Below are 13,968 nucleotides of genomic sequence, written 5' to 3' on the forward strand. Positions count from 1 at the left end.
ATTTGATTCAAGCCTCAAAATGATTTTGAGTGAGGGGGTGGAGGAAACTGCTATTTTCTCTTTTGTGCCCCAGATAATCTCCTCACTGCCATTGTTTGCATTCTTTCTTCTTTACTTTAAACTATATGATTAAGTAAAAAAAAATCAGGCAGAAGCAATGTAAGCCTAAGCTGTGTTTTAACTGTAAATAGTTAAAACTGAAGGACTGTATTGGCTGATAGTAATCAACTTGTGTGAAAACATTAATTAAAAAAGTGATTTTGAAGTCTATGTTTCTGTTTCCTCCTCTGGCTAAAATCAAATGAGATTACAGGCAGGACTGAGTAAAATGTAAGTAGTTTAGTTGATCCTTTCTCAAGTTATCAGTATTCATTTAATTCCTTGTTTGTTTGCACCTGTAAGTGATTGTGTTGCCTTGCACACATGTTCACAAAACACAATGGTTATTGCAACCACAAATATTTCTATTTAACTTACACAGTTTTATCTATCTTGGATGTCCTTTTCAGACTTAAATTTTAAAGCAGTCCAGTTATTCCACAGGAGGATATGTCAAGTAACGTAACAGTCTTCAGCTCTAGCACTGTCCAATATGAAACAAAAATTCTCTTGAACTTACTGTAGGATGGCATACTCAGATACTTTATAAAGTTATGCAATGAAAATTAGGTAATCATTTGGTGGAAAGTACTATTTAGAAAACAGGTCAGCACTGAGACTTTTTGAATGGCATCACGTGGGACTTTAGGTTTAAAAAGAGCATTTAGGTAAATGAAAACCACCTGTATTCACTGTATAATTCCACAGTGAAACAAATAATTTAGCTGGATGTAACTCTGGCATACCAGCATCTGTAAGAGAGTCCATTTTTTTACAGAAAACAACTCAATTGGTATGTCCTGTTGTTAGTGTGCTTCTGTCTTTGGTGTTACTGAGTTTGCTGGCTCTGCAGTTAGTTCTGAGCCTGTGTAAATCAGATTGGCTGTGATGCTTGTTCTAGCATTGCACATGAGTGATTTCCCAGCAGTGAATGAAAGAGCTTAAGTAGTGGTGACTTGAGCCATCTTTTCTGCCAGGTGGGAGAAGGCAAAATTTAATTAGTTGTATTTTGTTGGTGTAGTAACTGAGTAGTTTGAGGTAGCTGAATAGTTTGAGAATGCAGGCATTTGATGTGAGGCACCAAGTATGTTTCAGTCCACACTGAATATTTGACCTTTTTCTAATTCACGTTGTTAGCAGATTTTTCAGTTATGGTTCCATGTGCTGTTAGGTTCAAGTCTTGTTCGTCAGCACCATGGATAAAATGCTGTTAGTGAAATTGGTCTTGCCTAGAAATGGCCAGGGTTCATCTGCAGTACTTAGTTCTTCAGAAACAGATTCCTTTAATTACCTTTTGAGTATTTTGCTTACACTGGTCAAAACTGCTTGCAAGATTGTACTCCCTATTACAGCTTTTGCAGTCAATCTCCTGGAAGAGGGAAGGTCTGTGAACTGTTCTGTTTGGTAATGAGCCAAAAATAGCTGTGAGGACAGACCGAGTGGAATGGCTTTCTAAGAGGTTGTAAAAATATACATGTTCTGCTATTGCTGCTTCTACTTCAGCTCATTTGTGAACTCTTAACAGATGAGTCCTGTTTAAGTCCTGTGAATTTTCAGGAAGGAAGAAGAGTTTCCCATTTCTAACAGATTTCAAATAACAGCTTTTAAAGACAGAAGAGCCTGTGCTGTAACCAGATGAGTAGCACATTTGGCTTTACCAGAGAGAAAAGGAGAACTGGACATTTTACCATAATACTGAAGAATCTGGCCTTTTTGGTATCCAGGTAGAATTTAAGTTGGGAGAAATTTCTTGAATTATTCAGGAAATGAATAAAAAGCAAGCATGTTATGAAAATTATCAGCCAGGCTTACTGGAAAATTGCTGCGTTTTTGAATTTAGTTGAAGCTGTCGTGATTTTCCAGGGTCTCCTGGTGGTTGTGAGATTTCAGTAAACTGTAGTAAATGCTGCAGAGAAGTTATTGGGGTATTTTCATTGGAGAGGAGAGGTTGTGGAAACCTGGAACAATAAAATATCAGGGAGAGAAACAGCATTCTGGTTATGATTATTTGGTCTCAATCATAAGTCAAAGCTTCAGCTGTATACTACCTGCAAGTTTTCTCAACTAAACAATTACTTGTGGAAACTTGAGAAATGAATGTGTGTCTCTTCCCCTCAAATTTTTTGGGAAAAAAATATGCACATCAAATTGCAGATACCATGTATATGGGCATTTTAAAAGAAAAAAATGGTAACTGGTTGCATTGTACTGTTCAGTACTGCTGTCCTGAACAAACAGGTCAGGTAAAGAAACTCCTTTTGCCTGTTCAAATAACTGTTTTGGACAGAAGTTTGAAACAAAGTTGGTGAGAAGTAGGCCTCCTCCCCTGCAAAATGCATAACCTGATGGATATATAGATCTCTTATTCCCTGAGTAAATGCCCTAACCACAAAACTGTACTTTCTTTGGCCCAGTGAGTCTTGTGCTCTTTGTTGCACAGCAGCTCATACAGTGAAGGCGGTATGCTAACACAAAACTGCTGTTGCTGTATTTCTAAGTGAAATAAAAAAAAATCTTTGCTCAAGGATTATACCTGTGTGTAAAATATAGAAATACTTCTGGATTTGGTAATCTGTTTCATATTATAAATTCCTGTGGCATGCTGTATGGTATATTGGTGTTGCACTGATTTGTACAAATGATCAGTTGATGCCACCTGTTCCTGATGATCATTTGAGGCTCAGTGACATTATGCTAATGCCGACTAACGAATCTTAAGAAATGGAAATTAATCTGTTTAGAGTAGGAGAAAAAAAAACAACAATCCACTTAAGTCTTCTACATTTCAAAGAACTAAAACACACTCGAGATATATGGTACTTTTCCCCCAGTCTTTGCAGTGTTTTCTGCTTATTTAGTTTCATAACGTTTACTCTGTCCTTCAGAGCATAGGCATGTGTGACTAGTTTGTGCCTTCTGCTTTTCTCTGTATTCAGCTTGCTATGATGAGGTACAGATTTATGCTTAGGAAAGGGGTTGCCAAGAATGAGGATGGTATTATTTTGCTTGGAACGATAGCTTTGTGGTACCCACGGTGAAGGAGAGAAAACATCCTGGAAACCCAGATACTCATCTTCAAAGGTCTCTTGCTGCATTAGTCAATTGTGAAAGAAATGTGCTGGGGTTTTCTTTCCATTGTCTAGCAAATGAGATTGATTCAGTTGATAGAGTGGTCCATCTGCATATGAAGGCACCTGTCTTGGTTTAATGTAGCATCTTTATAGTGAAAGTGTGAATTCTTCTGATGGCTGGCCAGGAAGTTAATCCTACCAGAGTGGTGAGAGGGGAGCATAGGAGGAGAACATTTCTACCACCACCTTTGTTTTTCTTAAAACACGTTTAAAATGATAATAGAGAAGTGCTTTAAAAAGTGGCATTTTTCTACCTTTCTGTTGACTTAGTTATGTGTCAAAAAGCAAGGAATTAGAACAATTCTGATGGGAGATTGCTGCTGTTTCTTCTGAGGTACCTATTAGCTCTGCAATTCTGTCAGACAAAAGGAGTTACTGGGTTAATGTGTTAATAGACTTAATGGTGTCTGTCTTCAGGTGTGCATTACTCCTGGAAGTGTGTTAAACTTGAGGACTTCCTATTTCCCTTTGAGTTTGTGTACTGGTAGGTAAAAAAAGAAAGTTTGCAAAGAAAACTTTTGGGACAAAAATGTGACAATTTCAAGGTTTGCTTGCTTCAGAGTGTACTTACATTCTTGTTCTTTCTACTGCATTCAACAGCATTGACTTGCAGTACACATCTGTCTTCCCAAGGATGGGCCGTTCTTCTCATGGGCCTAGTGAAGTTTAAAGCTAAAAGTCAATGTAATACGTACCTGAATTCAAGTAACTCATGCTATGTAGTAAATATTTTCTTACGCTTTTTTTTTTTTTTTTTAAATTTACCTTTTTGGGTATTCAGTTCTATTCATGCTTGTTTCTAAGTGCATTACTAAGGTATTAATGACATGAAACATATCAAAATTTTAATTTATTACACCTGACAGGTTTAGTGATACTTTGGATTTCACCTTGGTGAAGAAAAATATTTTGTCTAGGTCTTGTATTGTGAAGTTAGTTTTCGTGAAATAAATAATTTTTCTTGGGAAGTGTTAGAAGAAAGTTGAAAAGAAAACCAGGATAAGATTGTTTGCTTTTAGGTCATCACACTTCCAGAAATACTGATGTTGCATGCTAAGACAGACTTTAATGGCTCATCTCTTCCCAAATTAGAGAGCTCATTTCAAGGGAGGCAGTGCATCAGCTAATACTAAACTGTGTTGTATTACAGTCAAATGGAAATGGGATAGCACAAAAACCCCCAAAAAGTTGTAAACTTGTTTTGCTGTACTTGAGCCTATTGCTCTGAGAAGAGACAGTGATCCATAGATTTCCGTAACTACAGATTTTTTTGTCTGGGCCATAGCTGCCATGCCAGGCATCGGGGTAAGGACAGAAGGGTGGTTTCCTGATGGTAGTGGAGTTTTCTCGTGTTACAGATTTGATGGCAGTCATGCTGTCAAATATTTCAATATTTGAAAAAACAAATTTATTTATCAGCAACATGTCACACCTAATAATAATAATAAAAAGCTTAGTTTGGGCTGTGAACAATAAAGACTTCAGAAGTGTAATGCTGTGCAGAGAAGGTTTCTGTATAGAGTTGGCTAGGAGGTCACTGGCTAGGTCATCCCTAGCACTCATTCACACCTATGTGGTTGCCTCCATCTGTGAGCAGCACTGCAGTGGTAGGTCTTTAGAAAAGACATCTTACGGTAGACCACAGAATTTGTATCTTTTAGATTTGAATCTCATGTTGAAGAGCACTCACCATAAAAGACAGCTTTGCACTGCTTTACAAATTTGCACTGTATGCTCATGCAGATTTCATAGCATAAGTCATACACTTCTCATCATTGTTATTAAAGCTATAGATTTGGTTGTTTTCTATTGTACTTACTGTCAGTAAAACAGTGAACTGTTGTGTTAATCTTGGTGTAATGCTAATGAATTATAATGGTGATAATTTGAAGTGTTTAATGGAAATCAAGTAGTGTTCCCCTTATTTATGTTGAAACCATCAAACTGGAGATCTTCGTGGGTATGGTGTGTGGCTTCTGGTCTGCAAGTGAGGAATTTGAAGAATTTTATCCTGGTTCTGTCTGCCACTGTTTATGATGGTGGTGTCATTTGCATAGACCATGTGAAGGTGCTTTTAGTCAACACCTTACCACAAAGTTTTAGTTTTGGGGTTGATTTTTTCCCTGACTCAGCTGAATTTTGAGAAGTAATTTGGCTTAGAATATACCTGAAAATATTAATGCCCATTAAGTTATTTGCTTATTTTAAAACAATTTGAGAATCTGCAGAGGATAAAAGGCTTGCAGTATATAAATTGCCTTATGCATTTCCTGTAGCTCTAAAAGCCTTTTTTCCATTCTTTGTAAGCTAATTTGAACTTCATGACTGTTCTGTTGTTGCTACATAAAATGTTCTGTGGACATGTCTGCTAACCTGTTGCTGTTAACTGTGGTGGAAAACACCACAGCTGTTTATATTATAATGCCAGCCTCATCTTCACTTGTTTTCTTATTGCTTTGAAATTGTTTGCATAACCCTGATCGCTGCTAGTTTTAATAACTGCTGTATTAAAAAAATGCCCTTCTAAGAAAGTTGCTTAACTTCCTGAACTAAATGGTAACCTTGGAGGTGGGAGATAGCAGAGTATAATGGCCAGTTATGTGTCTTATCCTTTTGGTACTATGAAAACTGCTCATTACAGGTGACTGACTTCATGCCTCAGTGTTCCAGGCCCAATTGATTTTTCATATAGTTGTCAGTATGATTCCACACATAAAAAATAGTTTACTGCATTTTATGTGAATAATGACAGAGAAATTAAAGAATTCTTGTTGTTTTGCGTGGGAGGGGAGAATCTTGTCTCTTACACGTTGCTTGTTAAGTAAGGGAGAAAGCTACTGTCATGTGTGACTTTTTTCTAGAAAAAGGAAATGTTGGATTTTCATGTTCTGAACTTATTTCTGTGACAAAAGGTTTGGTTAATAGGCTTCAGTAATTAAACTTTTAACTTTTATATTTCAGCAAAATTCCAGCTTTTCTGAATGTGGTGGATATTGCTGGCCTTGTGAAAGGAGCCCACACTGGCCAAGGCTTAGGAAATTCCTTCTTGTCTCATATTAACGCCTGTGATGGGATCTTTCATCTGATGCGTATGTAAATTTATTTATCTGTTCTCTCTATAGCTTAAGGACAGCATTATGTACTCTAAGAGCTGTGGAACAAATATCTATTACAATTTTAAACTTCTACTGTTCAGTTCAAAGTCATCAGGTTTTGGGGTTTTGCAGCTAAGAAAATCCCTGTCCTCTGGTTTATAATGAGTATGTATTCATTGGTGTTGTGCTGAAGACTTAAAAAGGAGCTGGGTTTTTGGAAGTTTACAGTAATGGTTTGTTGTTTTCTTTTGCCAGCAGTGCATGGCAGTTGATTTGTTTAGTTTTGTAAAGAAGGAGGAATGGAATGTGATAATAAAAGGCTGAAATGAAAGTAGAAGATGAAAATGTGGAGTTAGTAGTAGACTCTGGGATTCTGTTCCTCACAGGGCAAGCCTCACTTCTTTCCTTTTCCTGATTTTTGTTGTCACTTGTATTGAGCCTTGAACATATCCCCCCACCCTGCATCTCTGTGAATTCTGAACATGTCTCAGTTAAACAGAGGGCTTTGATTCTACTGTTTCATCACCTATTACTGCAATACAGAACTGGCCTTCAGAGTCCTATTAACACTTACAAACACTTAGAAGCTTGTTGAAAGTGTGTGTTGGCTTGCAGTACATTTTGAGTGTTGAAAAAGGCTTCTGGTCTGAAAAGATTGAGCTTAATAGTGTTTATGCAGATTTAAGGGAACTGGATGCCTTTGTTGCTGTCTTTTGGTTGGTCATTATTATACAGTGAGTGATGAAACAATAGAACAAAATAAAAGAAATGTGTTTTATGTGGTCATCATTGGATCAGCAAAATCCTTTTTGTGGATAAGGTGTTTCTAAAACAAAACCCAAAGGCATGGAGTATTACTATCTTACAGTACTGATTTAGATGCTTAGAACCCTTGTTGCCATTAGCTTGTTTTTTGAAGCATACTTATACAGAGCAGTGAACTGATGTGCCTCTACAGTCTGCATGCTTAGCAAGTTTGTTATCTCAGTCAAATGCAACTTATTATGCATCAAGAATGCCTAGACGCTGATATGGTGCAGAGTGCTGGTATTATGTTTTCAATCGAGAGAGAGAGACTTTGTGGGGAAAGGTATTATGTTCTTAGGCTTGTATGTTGAAAAACAGGACATGCTTTTGGGAGCATTGGCCTTTTTTAAATGTTTTCTAGTACCAGGAAGCCATCTATAACTGTGCACGCGTTGAGCTTTGCTGCTTCTCTGGCCTTATTTGTGTTTTGTGTCTAGTATTCTATCCACTATTTTCTGTTAAAGTCACTTGATGCGTACTTTCAGTAGAATAGAAAACTGTGGGCTGTTGTTACTAGTATTTAAAACTAAGACATTTTGAAAAGGTGAGGCCAGATCCTTCCTGGGTATAGTGAAGCAAGTCTTTTAAAGTTGTGCATCGTCTTAGGAACTAGTTCAATATGTGAAGGCAGTACTAATTATATATATATATATATACACTAATATACTAGTATATTTTAAATATTTGTAGCTACCCAAGAACCATTGCTACAGTATCCCTAGAAAAAAGCGGGGATCAGTTTTCCCAAATCCATTGGTATCCTGTGATTATAATAACTGTATTGCCTGGAGTGAATTGAGAGCATATGATAAACTTTTTACTTGGTCTGTTTTGATACTTGTATCATAAATGCTTGTGAAGGAACAAATTGATATAATAGTCAGTTAAGAAGATGCTTTTTAATCTGTATGTTGAATAATCCTAAGCATTTGTTTGAGGTGGCTATTAACCATGTTAACACCATGTGTATTTTTCTTTGGGGACTGATAGAGAAATGAGGCTATTATTGTGGGTGTGTAAACTATTTGGATACTTACTTTGTATTAACATCTATTTCTTCTGTTCTGGTCTTGCATTTACTTGTTATGTGTTTCAGTTTCTTTCGAGGATTCTGAAATGTAATGATTGTGAAATGGTTGTTGCTGTTTTTATCTGGGAGCAAAAATATAATGGAATCACTTAAAAATAGGTTTTAAAAAGAAAAAAGTTATTAAGCCTGCCTCTTATGCTGCTTTTGCTAGATGTTTTATCTAGAATGCAAACTAGTGATGAACTGAGGTAGAAATTCTGTGTGTTGATTGCCCAATAAACACAAAGATCTTTAAAAATATTTCTTAGGGATAATAATAAAAAGCTAATGAAAAATTTTGTGGTTGAGAGATGTAAAAGTACTCTTCCCCACCCCTCCCCATGAAGTGCATATTAGTTCTACTTTCCCCATAGTACTATAAAAATGAAGATCTGGCACTAAAAGCTAGTAATAGCCCTCTAGTAAATTTAAAAAAAAACAAACAAAAAAAATCTGTTGGTTACTATAACATATATATACAGCAGAAACTATAACTCACTGAAGTTTTCAACATAACATTCCAATTTACATTATTAAAATGCATAAACCTTTTTGATATGCTGTGATGTCTGATATGCTGTAATGTCTTTACAACTACCCACCTGTCAAAATTATTTCCAATCTAAAAATCCCTTTTTCAGAGTCTGTGGCATACCTGGAGTTTGCACCGTTTCTATCATATTATATAAACTACTGAAACTGTTTTTGTAAATCCTTAAACTTTCCAGATCCTGGGAGTATGAAGCTTCTTTGTTGCCCTTTATCAGGATTTAGTCCAAGTTCTTAATAGACTGTGTGTCTAGGAACCAGTGCCCCGAGACAGTCTGTTGGTTTTCAGCCTGGCGGGTAGGCACTGAATCTCTGCAGCTGTGTAGAAACTGACATAAAAGGAACCCAGACAGGTTGCTGCTATTAAAGGGGAATAGGCAGTGGGCTGGAAGGTGAGGCTTTGTATGCCAGCGAGCTGGAAAGGAGGTGTTGCTGAAGATGAAGAGAAGATGAGAATGATAAAATCTTCTTAAGAAGAGATGCACGAGGAAGTGATCCAGGGACCACGCTTTTTCAAAGCATGAAAAATTCAGTGTTTGTTTTGACTAAGATTTTGAGTTGCTCTGGAACAAATGTTCACCTTTGAGCACTGAAACTGTTGCTCCCTGTCTTTATCCTGTTGTAGTAATGCACTACTGCTGCCCATGTTAATGGCAATCATGTGAAGCGGAGCCCTTCAGAGAATTGGTCTTTTCTTATTCCTTGATGCCAGGCAGAAGGTCACTGTGTGGTTTGTGCTGTAGACTTCAAGGTCTGCGTGCCTGAGTATACTGAAGAAAGGCTTGTTAGGCTTTGGCTTAGCTTGGTTCTGCTGGTATTTTTGCAAAAAGTAGTTCGACATAACTCGCTCGAGTTGTGTTAAGGTAAGGATAGGCAAGGAAGTGGCTAGCTAGGAATGGAGAGCTTTTGTTGGGGACTGTGAGCTCACTGAAGGTATTTTATAGTCCTAGGCTAAAGGTTTTGATCCTGTTTTCTTTATTCATTGAGAAAGTGTTGAACTGTGTCTTCATTAGGACAAAATGTTTATTTGTGTTTGGTTTTTTTAGCTGCCATAACAGAACTCACTGTTGTTACCTCTTTGTGTTATGAAGTGGTTTTTGAAGAAGGTTGTTGCCTGTTGGTTTATCCACCTGTTGTTGGTTGAATTTGGCTGGATGCCAGGTGTCCAGCAAGCTGCTCCATTATCCCTCAGCAGAATGGGGGGAGAAAAGAAGATTTAAAAAAACCTTATGGGTCAAGATAAAGACAGTTTAATGAAGCAATGGCAAAAGTTGTACACAGAGCAGTGAAGGAAAACAAAAGGTGTTATTCTCTACTTGCCATCAGTAAGTGATGTTTGGCCATTTCCTGGGAAGCAGGGCTTCAGTACTTGTAGCAGTTGCTCCAGAAGACAAATGTCATAATAACAAATGTCCCTCCTTCCTCTTCCTTAGCTTTTATATCTCAGCAAATGTCATACGGTGTGGAATAGCCCTTTGGTCAGTTTGGGTCAGCTGTCCTGGCTATGTCCCCTCCCAGGATCTTGCCCACCTCCAGCCTACTGGTGATGGTGATATGGGGGAAGGTTGGAGAGACAGCTTTGATGCTGTTGGAGCACTGCTCAGCAGGAGCCAAAACACTGGTGTGTTATCAACACCTTTCTAGCTACCAGTAGAAAGCACAGCACTGTGAGGGCTGCTATAGGGCTCGTAGACCCAGTACACCACCATAGGGCACATCGATGAGCTGCAGCTGTAGTACACTCGAAGTAATTACATTTCTGTTGGGACTGTGGAAGCTCTGTGTGGTGTTTACTTACACTGTTTCTTGCATGGCATAAAGCTGAAGAGAAATGAGATGTATTTCTGCCTGGCTAATTCTCTACTTACCTTACTTTATTTAAAAAAGGAAAGTTCCCACCCCCACCTTGAAATGAAAGCTGAAAATCCATAAGCAAGTTTCCATATCCTAGATAAACTGTTACTTTCCTTGGGAGATGCAATGCTCATTAAACAAATGAAAAAACTGTTTTTATGTCCAAGGTGTATTTGAATATATGTAAAGAAACAGAAATATGTGGTAACAGCACATGGTAGGGTAATAGGACAAATAAAAAGAGATGTAAGTTTGTGTTGAGCACAACTGTATTTTTGTACATGTTTAGTAACAGTATGAAGTAGATTCTCTTGGCTCAGCAAACAAGGTGAGTAAGTTTTCCTGTACAGAATAGAACAATACCTTCTTGGGTTTTGATACTGCCTGTAGATTTTTTTTCTGTTAAAGTGCACAAACTGGAAATGAATTACTGATACCTATAATAAACCATTTGATGTTAATACACTTTTAAAAAAAAATTGGCAGAGTGGGGAATTTAATTTTAAAACTATTTTCTACCCTGGATAGTGGCATCTACACCATTAGTACCATAGTAACCTGACACATGCTTGTTCATCTTCTGAGTTTCACTGTTCAATTTGAAACATTTCTGACCTTTTTATTTTCCATGTTTCAGGTGTATTAGGGTTTTAACTAAGGCAGCAAAGTTTTCGTGGTGGCAGAAGGCAGGCTGTTTGAAGATTGCAATAGTGTTTCTTCTCATGTTGCAGGGCTTTAACTACCTTTCAACTTTTCAGTCACAAGCACTGGTTGAAAATTACTTTCTTTGTATGGTGGACTAAAAATGGCAACCTTGTTCCAAGTGTAAACTTACAGATTACTCCTAAATAATGCTTGGGTGAAGAAAATGCTAGATGTCAATGTTTAGTCCCTGCTACAGCTCTGTTGTGTTCTTGAATGTACTGGATGTTAAAACAGCCAGAGCTCTTCATGTTTTTGAGTTTCTTTTCCCACTGATATCCTGCAGTCCTAGTTTTCCAGAGAATATGTTGCACATTTTTCTATTATTTTTAGTTTCTTCAATGAAATCCAGTCTTTCTTTTCAGAGTTACAGAAATTGAAAGGAAATTTGTCTGTAAAAGTACTTTGCTATCAGATGCGCCTTTTTAATTGAAAAAACTTAGGGTTCGATGCCCAATGTTTGAAGTAGGGCGGGCAACATTGGCTTTTGTGGAAGACCTTGAGGGCTCACCTGCATGCCATCACCTGGTCTTCCAGTCCTGCAGAGGAATGGGTGAGCCACCTGTGGTGACATGGTGCTAGGGGAGTACAGGCAGGTAGGGTGGGGAGCTCCTGCTTTGGTCCTCTGCCTGGAAGTGCTCTGACTCCACAGCACAGGAGCTTTAGCTGCCTTTCAGGGGCAGGATGGGGAGTTTGGTAACTGATAATCTGTGTAATATCATTCTTTGTGACAGGAGTGAAAGAACCATGAAGCTAGGTAAACATCCCCTGCAGTCCTATAGAAGTGACTGGTGTGACCAATGTGAATTGGTTCCTAAAAAGCTTTGATTGCTTTTAATCCACTTTTATGTCTTGTTACAACTGGAGAAGTTTAGTACACCCACTGGTTCTGCCTGGTTTTAGGTAACTTCTAAACCAATTTGCCATCATTTAAAAATCGGTTAGAGGTGAATCACGTGACCTGAGTTGTAAGTATTTTTGAGATAAGCCATAGTCAAAACTGAGTTTGACAATATTTGTACCGATTTTTGTGCTCAGCATTTACAACCAAGTTTACTCAGCTTTATTTTTTATCATCATGAGGTTTCATTGGGAACTCACAGTAATACTGCCAGTGTTTTGATTTGCTTGTAAAAATCAAAGTGGTGATAACAGAGTTATTTAATTGAATAAGATGTATCCTCTGTTCTGACTTCATTTTTTTACTTTCTATGAAAATGTGTGTATCTTCTGTATAAATATGCAAATCATTCTGTACCTTTTATATACTTGAGACATGATGCATTCCCCCCACCCCCACTGTGTTCTTTAAGAAATCATACCTGCTGATTTCTGCTGTTGGAAGTTGATGCTACAGGGAGGAGGCATATAATGATATCACTTAGCCACGCTCCACTAACATTTCAGTGGACAAAGTATGGGTCACATCTGATTCCTTCAGTGTTTGTATGCTGTGTATTGGGCATCATAGTGGCTCTGTTTATGCAATTGTAGCTTGGCTGTGTCACTTCTAATATACGAAGCTGATTTTTCATCTTTATAATGTGTCAAAATTCATCTTGAAATGATAAAAATGTAGCTGTCTTACAAAATTGTCTTCAACATATTTTGGTTCAGTCTTTTGAAGATGCTTTGGTTTTGTTTTATGCTAGTAAACGTAAGTGCTACCTGTTAAAGTTAGGATTCCTTGTTTATAAATACAAACCTTCCACTGCTAAGCTACCAAAGTTTAAAAGTATTTGCATATATTAAACTTGCTAGTGTTACACAATGAAGATGTATTTCTGTATGCTGTTGAGTAGATAATAGTTCTTGTTGAGATTTTATCTTCCTTCTTATTTGTTGTTAGAGTAATTAAATTGATATTTAATAAAATACTGGGAATAGTTCACAGTGAAGCTAAACTAGTTTTTCTGTGTTAAAACCAGAAATTGTGAAAACTTTCAAACTGTGGCAGTTGCGTCTGTGTGACACATTTAATTGTATTAACCTAATGCTTGGGTCTTTTTGACTTTTTAGTGGTTGTTCTTGTTTTTTTTTTGTTTGTGTGGGGTTTTTTTTTTTTTTTTTTTTGGTAAAATACTGCAAAGTGTTTTGATTTTGGGAAAAGACCTTGCATAGGAGATTGGGGTTTTTTTGATTGCAAAGATGTGCAAATAGTATTCCTCTATCCCTTTTAGCACAATTGTCACCAAAACTGAAATAATTTTTTAGCAAGACTATTTTTGCATTGTATATTGCAATTTCAGAATATCGGGTCTTAAAAAACCCCAAACCCAGTGGTAATTAATCTTAGGCCACATGTTATCTGTCTTTGAATTGTTCCTCTCATCATTCAGATACTAAGCCTACCACCTTGAAAGGGAAGGGAGACTAATAAAGATATTCCTGAAGCTGCATACAGATTTGCTTATCATTACTTTTTCATCATATAAAAAGAAAATGTTTTTGTTTCAGGAGAGGATTTTTCAGAGGCTGTTTAGCTTTATTTTACTTCAAACCTTTTATTTGTGTAGATGATGGTACAGAGGAATTCTGTATGTACATGTCTTCCTTCCCCTTTTAAATAATGTGAAACAGCCAAAAAGAAGCATGTTTGAATAAAGCTTTTTTTTTGTCACAGAAGTCAGTTTGAGACAAAAAACACTGAATGCCTCCCCCG

General features: G+C 37.2%; 1 protein-coding gene across 3 annotated transcripts in view; it reads left to right on the forward strand.

Moving 5' to 3' along the window:
* The window catches only part of OLA1 (Obg like ATPase 1), a 101,764-nt gene that overhangs the window by 6,026 nt on the left and 81,770 nt on the right, over positions 1–13,968 (forward strand). For 2 of the 3 annotated variants that reach the window (XM_080400557.1, XM_080400556.1), the window contains exon 4: positions 6,192–6,319. The exons of the other annotated variant lie outside the window; for it this stretch is intronic. In XM_080400557.1, coding sequence (XP_080256683.1) covers positions 6,192–6,319 — 128 coding nt within the window. The remainder of the gene's footprint in view (positions 1–6,191; positions 6,320–13,968) is intronic. 3 annotated transcript variants of the gene reach the window in all.

The sequence above is a fragment of the Falco punctatus genome (genome assembly GCF_963210335.1).
Source record: "Falco punctatus genome assembly, chromosome: 8".
Classification (NCBI taxonomy): Eukaryota; Metazoa; Chordata; class Aves; order Falconiformes; family Falconidae; genus Falco; species Falco punctatus.